The 7,901-nt window shown below is 59.4% G+C and overlaps 3 protein-coding genes across 3 annotated transcripts in view; 2 read left to right on the plus strand and 1 right to left on the minus strand.

Moving 5' to 3' along the window:
- Positions 1-3,744, plus strand: part of GUITHDRAFT_134450 (hypothetical protein) — a gene marked incomplete at both ends in the record, with an annotated part of 9,147 nt that extends 5,403 nt beyond the window's left edge. Inside the window, 3 exons of the mRNA XM_005838462.1 lie at positions 188-351; positions 610-3,552; positions 3,667-3,744. Of these exons, the coding sequence (XP_005838519.1) occupies positions 188-351; positions 610-3,552; positions 3,667-3,744 (3,185 nt within the window). The remainder of the gene's footprint in view (positions 1-187; positions 352-609; positions 3,553-3,666) is intronic.
- A 104-nt stretch (positions 3,745-3,848) lies between these two features.
- On the minus strand, positions 3,849-4,756 carry GUITHDRAFT_102803 (hypothetical protein; the record flags this gene model as incomplete). The annotated part of the gene is made up of 2 exons (XM_005838463.1): positions 3,849-3,890; positions 4,064-4,756. The coding sequence occupies 2 exons, from the start codon at positions 4,754-4,756 to the stop codon at positions 3,849-3,851; spliced, it is 735 nt and encodes a 244-aa protein (XP_005838520.1).
- A 645-nt stretch (positions 4,757-5,401) lies between these two features.
- The window catches only part of GUITHDRAFT_102804 (hypothetical protein), a gene marked incomplete at both ends in the record, with an annotated part of 3,292 nt that continues 792 nt past the window's right edge, over positions 5,402-7,901 (plus strand). Inside the window, 15 exons of the mRNA XM_005838464.1 lie at positions 5,402-5,776; positions 5,820-5,881; positions 5,930-5,963; positions 6,042-6,107; positions 6,157-6,300; positions 6,354-6,406; positions 6,453-6,506; positions 6,566-6,662; positions 6,728-6,871; positions 6,923-6,980; positions 7,110-7,180; positions 7,222-7,290; positions 7,339-7,404; positions 7,449-7,474; positions 7,793-7,841. Coding sequence (XP_005838521.1) covers positions 5,402-5,776; positions 5,820-5,881; positions 5,930-5,963; positions 6,042-6,107; positions 6,157-6,300; positions 6,354-6,406; positions 6,453-6,506; positions 6,566-6,662; positions 6,728-6,871; positions 6,923-6,980; positions 7,110-7,180; positions 7,222-7,290; positions 7,339-7,404; positions 7,449-7,474; positions 7,793-7,841 — 1,368 coding nt within the window. The remainder of the gene's footprint in view (positions 5,777-5,819; positions 5,882-5,929; positions 5,964-6,041; positions 6,108-6,156; positions 6,301-6,353; positions 6,407-6,452; positions 6,507-6,565; positions 6,663-6,727; positions 6,872-6,922; positions 6,981-7,109; positions 7,181-7,221; positions 7,291-7,338; positions 7,405-7,448; positions 7,475-7,792; positions 7,842-7,901) is intronic.

Genomic DNA, 7,901 nt, shown 5'->3' on the forward strand with positions numbered 1-7,901 from the left:
CAGGAAGAGCAAAAAAGACCAAAAACAAAAAAAAAAAGAAAAAAAACCAACTCCCACCCAAGACGCAGGGGCGATCTTCCTGTATTATTTTTTTACCTCCTCCTGCCTTCCTCCTCCTCCTCCTCCTCCTCCTCCTCCCTCACCTCCTCCTCTTCCCTCCCCTCCTCCTCCTCCCTCGCCATCCCAGTCGACAGGCGGAACGCGCAGGAGAACTGGTTGGTGGGGGTGATCGACGGGGAGAACGGCATGTTTGTCAAGTTTGCAGCAGAGGATCACTTCGTCCTCGACGCGTTTGTCCTCATGCTTCACAGCCAGTGGAAGAAAAGCCTTGAGATCCTCCTCAGCAGCAAGGTCCTTGAACCCCCCGCTCCCCCCCCTGACGTTCTCATCCCCTCCTCCCCTTGATGTCTCCTCAACCTCCCCTCCCCCTCCGCCCCTCCCTTCCTCCTCCTCCTCCTCCTCCTCTCCCTCCATCACCTCCTCCTGAAGTCCTCTCCTCCTCCTCCTCCTGAAGTCCCCTCCCCTTCTTCCTCCTGAACTTCCTTCGTCCTCTCCCTTACGTTTCCCACCTCCATAACCTCCTCCTCCCTCTGACGTTTTTTCCCGCAGCCCCTCTTCCTCGATCACTTCCTCTACCTGGAGAAGGAGGAGACAATCCAGCAGCTGAGGCTGATCATCGCGTCTGCCGACGAAGTGTACGCGCGAGCTAGGAAGGAGATGGAGCGCAAGATAAAGGACGCCCTCTCCCTCCTCGAGGAGGCCTCCTCCCTCTACGCGTCTGCGGGAGCTCTCTCGTCCTCCGGCACGGTCTTCTCCCAGTGCGGCAGGGAGTTCGAGGACAGGCTTCCCCTCGTCACGCAGTTCCAGCTCGACGCGTCCAGCACGATCGCCGAGCTCCGCTCCTCCTGCCTTTCCTCCCTCTCCCTTGCCGCTGACAACTATCGCGCCTACCAGCTCCAGGAGGTGCTCCCTGTGCTGGAGAAGGTGAGGAACGCGGTGGAGCGGCTGGAGGGGCTGGAGGAGGGGAATGAAGTGAAGGAAAAGGAGGAAGAGCTTGTCCTGCTGTACGAGAGCGCGATGGATCGGGAGAAGCTTCAGAGGATGCACCTGGACAAGGCTCAGCTCGCCCTTGCCAAGTCCAACGCAGTGGACGGGAGGACGGCATGGAGGAAGGTGAAAAAGCTGGTGGAGGAGGATGTCGCTGCGCTCGATCTTCAAGTTCAGCACCCCCTCCTCCCAGAGCTGGAAGACCTCGATGTTGTCATCGTGCGGACGGCGGAGGAGCAGCGGGCGCGAGGGGAGGAGCTGCTGCAGGAAGCGGAGGAGCAGCTGAGAGGAGGAGATCCCTTTACCTCTCGTGCCACCCTGACGGAGGCGACCGAGTTCTTCGGACGGGCAGGGCATGACGACGGGGGAGCGAGCGAGCGGCTGAGGGTGGAGGTCAAGGAGGCGATGATGAACATCATGCAAGGGGAGAAGCTACTGTCGGGGGCGCAGGAGCTGTTCAACAGGAACAGGATCAGGGAGAGCAGGGAGCGGTTAGTGGCCGCCGTCCTCAAGTTCAGGGAAGCTGGGGTGCACAGGGTCGAGAGCCCGAGCAACAAGCTGGTCGAGATCGAGAAGCTGGAGCTGGGGATCGAGACCGTGTCTGACAGGCTGCAGGAGGAGGCGAGCTCTCGTCTGGAGCAGGGGGTGCTCTTCCTGATGATGAGGAGGCTGCAGGAGGCGCAGCAAGCTCATGACCATGCTCGCGCGTCCCTGTCGATCATCTCATCCTCTAAGAACTTCCCGCAGCTGGACTCCCTGCAGAGGGAGATTGAGGAGGAGTTCAGGAGGGTGACGGAGAGCGTGCAAGCCCGGGTGTCCTCCTGCTACCTCCTCGCCACGGAGGGGAGGGCGCAGACGGCGTTGGAGCTCATCAAGGAGGCGAGGTACCTCCTCCCGGCCCTGGCGCTCAGGCGGCAGGTGCTGGCGAAAATGCAGCAGATGGTTGGGGAGTGCGAGACCAACATGCTCGACTGCGAGCAGAAGATGAGGAGCATAACGATGATGATCGGACAGGCAGAGAGGGGGATAGCGAGGAAGCATTCCATGCGGGAGAGCATCGGAAGGATCATGGTTGTCTTCAAGGAGGCGTTCCCTGCCTTCCCCTGCGGGGAGCTCCCTTCCCCCCCCGATCCTATCCCCTTTCCCTGCACCTCCCAAGAGGACAAGCGCGATCCCGTGGTCGAGCGCCGAGGAGAGGAGGAGGGGAGGAGTCAGAGCCCGAAGGGGGAGGAGGAGGAGAAGCTGGAAGCAGGACACCCATCAGCGCTCCTCCTCTGGCAGGGCATCGCCGCCACCATGAACATGGAGATCCGCTTCCTCGCTGAGAGCTGCGCAGCATGCGACGAGCTCCTCCTCACAGCCGAGCAGCGGCTGCAGCTCGGGGAGCTGGAGGAGAGCGAGCAGGTGCTGGAGGAAGCGGCCCGGCTGGTCCAGCATGAGAGGATGACGGAGAAGACGGCGGAGGAGAGGAGGAGATACATCTCAGGGCTGCGGGCGAAGCTGCTGACCTCGCGCTCTCTCTTGGCTACGGCAGAGCTCTGGCTCGCAGAGGGCAGGAGAGCGGCGAAGAACTTTGAGGTGGCGCGTGCCAGGATGTACCTGTCCTCCTCCATGTCGACCTTCGCCAAGATCGGCTGCCTCGCACGGGCTGAGCAGGTCGAAGGGCTGCTCTCGAGCCTGGACGAGGTCGCGCTCAAGGGCGCGAGGGACGCAGAGGAGGAGGAGAGGCTTGCGGTCCTCTTCTGCAGGAGCAAGGACCTTCCCTCTGCCGCCCATCATATCAAGCGTGCAAGGAGCATCCTCGACTCCCTCGGCCTGCACATCAGCCCCGTCCTCCTCTCCCTCGAGGAGGAGGTGGCGCGAACTACCAGCATGCGCCTCCAGCTCGAAAAGGCCAAGCCCCGGGAGCTCTCGTACCCCCTCCCCGACCTCAGCGCTGCTGCTGGAGAGCTGCTCGAGTCCTTCCCGCCCCTCCTCAACGGGCTGGACCTGTCGGCCGCCTGCTTCGACCTCTCGCGCCCCTTCCTCTTCTCTTGCCTTCCTTCCCTCCCTGACGGCCTTCAGCTTGACCCCAGCAGCGGCTCCATAGCCGGAACCTGCCTGACTCCCTCGCACGGGGTGTACAAGATCGTGTGCACCTGCAAGCTGGGAACAGCCAGCGCGCAGCTGAGGGTCACGATCAGCAGCCTCCCAGCTCTATCAGAGGAGGAGGAGGAGGCGAGAGGGAGGGCTAGCTCCCTCGCTCACGCCTACAAGTTAGCGACCAGCCGTGTCCTCGTCTGCAGGAGGAGGCTCAGCGAAATCCGCAAGCGAGGGCGCGTGCTTCCTCTAGGGAAGCTCCAAAGGCAGGCGGAAGAGGCAGAAGGCATGACGGCCATCACGGGCGACGTGGAGCATGTGTTGTGGGCGAGGGAGGAGGCTTCTGCCACCAGGAAGAGGTTGAACCACTTTGAGAAGCTGCAACGGGAGAAGGAGGAAGCAGCGAAAGAGCTTGAGGAGGCACAGGTTGCCAAGTTTCCTCCCTCCCTCCCTCCCTACTCCCTCCTTCCTTAAACCCTAAGTTGCTGCTCCCCTTCTTGCTCTCCTTACTTCTCCTGCATGCTCCTGATCGTTCCGCAGGCTCAAGCACGAGAGCTGGAGCTGAAGCTTCGAGAGGAAAACCAGAACCTCGCGAGGAGCGGAGGGAGGAGGATGTAAATTATTCTTCTGTACATTGATGCTAACCATATGATATCGCTCACTTCCCCCTTCCCCCCCCTTCTCACCCCCTCGTCCTCTCAATTACGCTTCCTGCCTCTCCTTCACTGGAGATGTTCCTCAGAAAATTGTTGCCAGGACGCCCACTGCACATCATCGTCAATCCAAGGAGGATTAAACCTAAGGGTGGGATAGAGGAGAAGGGTAGGAGGAGGAGGAGGAGGAGGAGGAAGAGAAGTGGTGGAGGAGGAAGAGGAGGTGGGGGAGGAAGAGAAGTGGTGGTGGAGGAAGAGGAGGTGGGGGAGGGGGAGAATAGTACCTCCTGCTGCTGCATCAGGTAGTTCAGCGCGTACACCTGAGCTCTCCGTCTTTGCACATCTTCATCCATCATCCTCTTCATCTCGATCTTCTCCGACCTCCGCTTGTCAAGCTGCTCCTTCTCAGCCTGCTGCCTCTCCTGCTCCTGCACCTTCCTCAACGCTATCCTCTGTAATGCCTTCTGCCGTTCGAGCTCTACATCCACCTGTATCCCCTTCCTCTGCGCTCCTTGATCGCTGCTGCTGCTGCTGCTGCTGAAGACGATGGTCGACTGCCTCCTCGTCCTATCTCGGATGACATCTGTAGACGGCGCCTTGGAGATCGGCATGCAGTCGATAGAGAAACCCTTGGCATCGACGTCACCTGCCGTCCTCCTGCCTTGCCCGAAGTTCTGGTTATGATCCTGACTTCGCCCGTATTCCAACACCTCCTTCAGCTTCGCCACCTTGAACCCGACATTCTTCCTCCCGCTGCCCTGCTCCTGCTGTGCAGTGGCTGGGAGCACCTTCGAGTCTGAGCTTTGCGCGCGTTCAGACAGCGAGTCAGTCAGCCTCAGCACTTTCCTCTGGTTCTGCATGGAGCTTGACCTCACCATCGCGGTGGGATGCCATGTTTCCTGCCCTGGAAACTTTGCCTGGGGCCTCCCAACAGCCCTCAGTCCAGATATCATCAAGTGAAGCGCGTCTTCCGGCATGTTCCCTGCGGTGGCGAACCTCCAGACAGGCAAGATGGGATGTGCAGACCTGGATCCTTCACGCTATGGACGCCATCTCCTCACGTTGATCTTCTTCCCATGGCATACTTCACCATGAACACCTTCCTCCTCGTCATCGTCGCCGCTCTCCTCTGCCTCCCTCGGAAGCAGCCCACCATACTGCTCAACGGACGAAGGCTGAGCGGGGATGTGGTTACAAGACAGCAAAATGCAACATCACAAGGCAGCTATTGGTAAATTGCTGCCCCAACAGGGAAACATGGTGAACGGGTCGCACCATGAACTCGATGGAGAGGAGGGAAGAGGGAGGGATGAGGAAGGGGAGGCGAAGGTAGACAGGTAGACAGGCAGGTAGACAGGCAGGTAGACAGGCAGGCAGGTAGACAGGCAGGTAGACAGGGAGGTAGACAGACAGGTAGACAGGCAGGTAGACAGACAGGTAGACAGGCAGGTAGACAGACAGGTAGACAGGCAAGTAGACAGGCGAGTAGACAGACAGGGTTGGCAAGGGAAGGGGGGAGGGATCACGCCGGAGAACAAAGAGACGGTGTGAGGGGGCGTGGAGCGGCGGAGGAAGGGAGAGGGCGAAGGAGAGAAACTTGGTGAAGGTTACCAGTCGAGGTCATGCCCTTGAGCCTTCTCCTTGCACTGGCTGTGCTGGCTGCGTGCCTGCCGGGGGTCGAGAACCGAGGGCAGAGCTATCTCGATGTTGCTCTGCAGTGGTCAAGTCCGGCAAGAATGGCTGGTTCAAGATCGCAGGCCGCGTTTGTGCCCTCCTTGGTCCCTCCTGGCTCTGCCATGCGTCGAGAAGCAGCTTGCAGAGTCCATGGGAGGGTCACTGTGCAAGCCAGAAGAAAGAAGAGCGAGATCCCGTCGATGCCCGAGGAGCAACTCGACAACTCCACTGCGAGCAAGAAGTCGGGCAAGAAGCAGGAAAACCCTATCCTCGGTGAGTTCGTAGCCAAGGCGTACGTCCTCCTCCGTGAGGCTGGCGGCAAGGTGAGCCGAAATTCGGCTTGTGAGTTCGCTCATGGTAATGTAGCTGGAGTCGACCAAGTTTCAGAAGCGATGGCTGTACAACTACCCGACCGACAGCCTTGAGAGGTACGAGGCCGTCAGTTGCTGAGGAGATTTTCCTTGAGCCCTCTTCAGATACAAGAACGGAAAGAAGATCTCTCTCCGGCAGGTCAGTCCAGTCCTCCTCCTCTCTCTCCTCCTCCTCCTCCTCCTCCTCCTCCTCCTCCTCCTTGACGCGCTGGCGCAGCTGATGATGCAGTGCGGCGACATCTTTGCGGTGGAGGACGTGCCCAACTCTCGCACGAAGCTCTTCGTAAGCCTGCTGTTCCCGCCCTCAAGAGCGGCTGACCGCGTCCTCCAAGTGCATCAACGAGCGGAGCCAGGCGCCAGCTGAGAGCAAGAAGTCCAAGAGGAAGAAGACGTCCCAGCAGGGCCCCGAGGGCGAGTTCACCTGGGTCTCAACGGATGTCAACTGGGCGGAATCGCCGTTTGTAGGGAAGAATCGAGTGAGACCTTGAGCGATGACGATCGACCCGTCAAGGATGATCGTGTGTGCCAGGTTGATATCCTGCGGGAGTCGGAGCTGAACAAAACCTCTGCTGATCACGCAAGGTGACTTGTCGTGCGGAGGCGCTGGGCCGTTTTGAGTGTTGCCCAGGGCGATGCTGAACGGGATGAGGGACGCGCTCTTGCGGGAAGCCGATGGAGACTTGTGGGGCCGTGAGAGATGCAGGAGGAGGAGATGTTGACATCTGCCTTGTTTTCCTACAGCTACAGCGTGATCGACGATTTCACGGACGAGTCGGAGGAGACCATCGTAGGGCCTTGCTGCGAGCTGTTCGTAGGGGACGACGCGTATGCGGCGAACGTGATTATGAGCCCTGAGGGGGGTGGGGAGGGGAGATGTTGGCTGACCTTGAGGACCGCTCCCAGGTGAAGAAGAGCCTGGAGCTGATGGAGCAGTTCAAGAGCCTCGGGCTGACCTTCGGCAACGTCATCACCTACAACGCCCTCCTGGAGTCTTGTGCTCTTGCTGCTCGAGACGAGAGCCATGTGTTCGCTGCGACGGCGCTGTCGGTGATTGCAGTCTACCAGGGAAGGAGGGGGGAGGATGGTGATCTTGGCCAGGTGCTCGATATGATGCGGGAGAACGGAGTGCGGCCGAATGCTGCGACTTATATAGCAAGTGAGTGCCATGAAAACACCGCTGCTGCCACTTACACGATCTCCCTCCCTTCCTCCCTTCCTCCCTTCCTCCCTTCCTCCCTCCCTCCCTCTCCCTTTGTTCTCCTCCCCTTCTCCTCCATTCCCTTAGCCATCAAGGCTTGTGCGAAATCAGGAAGTGGGTTGACCAGCGGCATCTTCAAGGCATTTTCAGTCTTCCAGGTTGATTTCGATCCTCCTCTCCCATCTTCACACGCCCGCAGGAGATGCAAGATGCTGGCTTCGAACCAGACGAAGATCTCCTCAACTTCATGCTCGACACTTGTATCAAGGTGTCGCTCTGGTCGCTATCCTGCTCCTCACTGATGGCACCGGCGAAGGAAACTCAGCACAGCAACGGGCTTGCGGTCGAGAAAGGTCTCAAGGTGTTGGAGCTCATGCGAGAGGTACTGGAAGACTGGGTAGTTGCCATGTCTCACGTTCCTTGCAGATTCCCATCATGCCTGACCCCAGCCGGTTTGTGAACCTCGAGGAGGAGGCGGAGGATGAGGCGGAGGAGGAGGAGGAGGAGGAGGAGGAGGAGGAGGAGGAGGAGGAGGAGGAGGAGGAGTAGGAGGAGGAGGAGGAGGAGGAGGAGGTAGGAGGAGGAGGAGGAGGAGGAGGAAGAACAAGATCGTGAGAATGCCCACCCGCTATGGGGAGGGGCGGGGCGGGGATGGACTCTTTCATGAGTAGAACGCCGACGAAAGGTTCGAAATCCATCTGTTCAGTCCACGTGCATCTGTCGTTCCTACACAAGATGTGACAATGATCCTAATCGTGATGGTGTCACAGGCATTACTGCTCCTATGGCACCCCCTTGAATTGCAAAGACAGACCAGCTGTTAGCTCGTTCCCACTCATCGCATCCGAGGGATGATACATTACGTGAAGTTGATTGAGC

This window comes from Guillardia theta, assembly GCF_000315625.1.
Source record: "Guillardia theta CCMP2712 unplaced genomic scaffold GUITHscaffold_11, whole genome shotgun sequence".
In the NCBI taxonomy this organism is placed as follows: Eukaryota; class Cryptophyceae; order Pyrenomonadales; family Geminigeraceae; genus Guillardia; species Guillardia theta.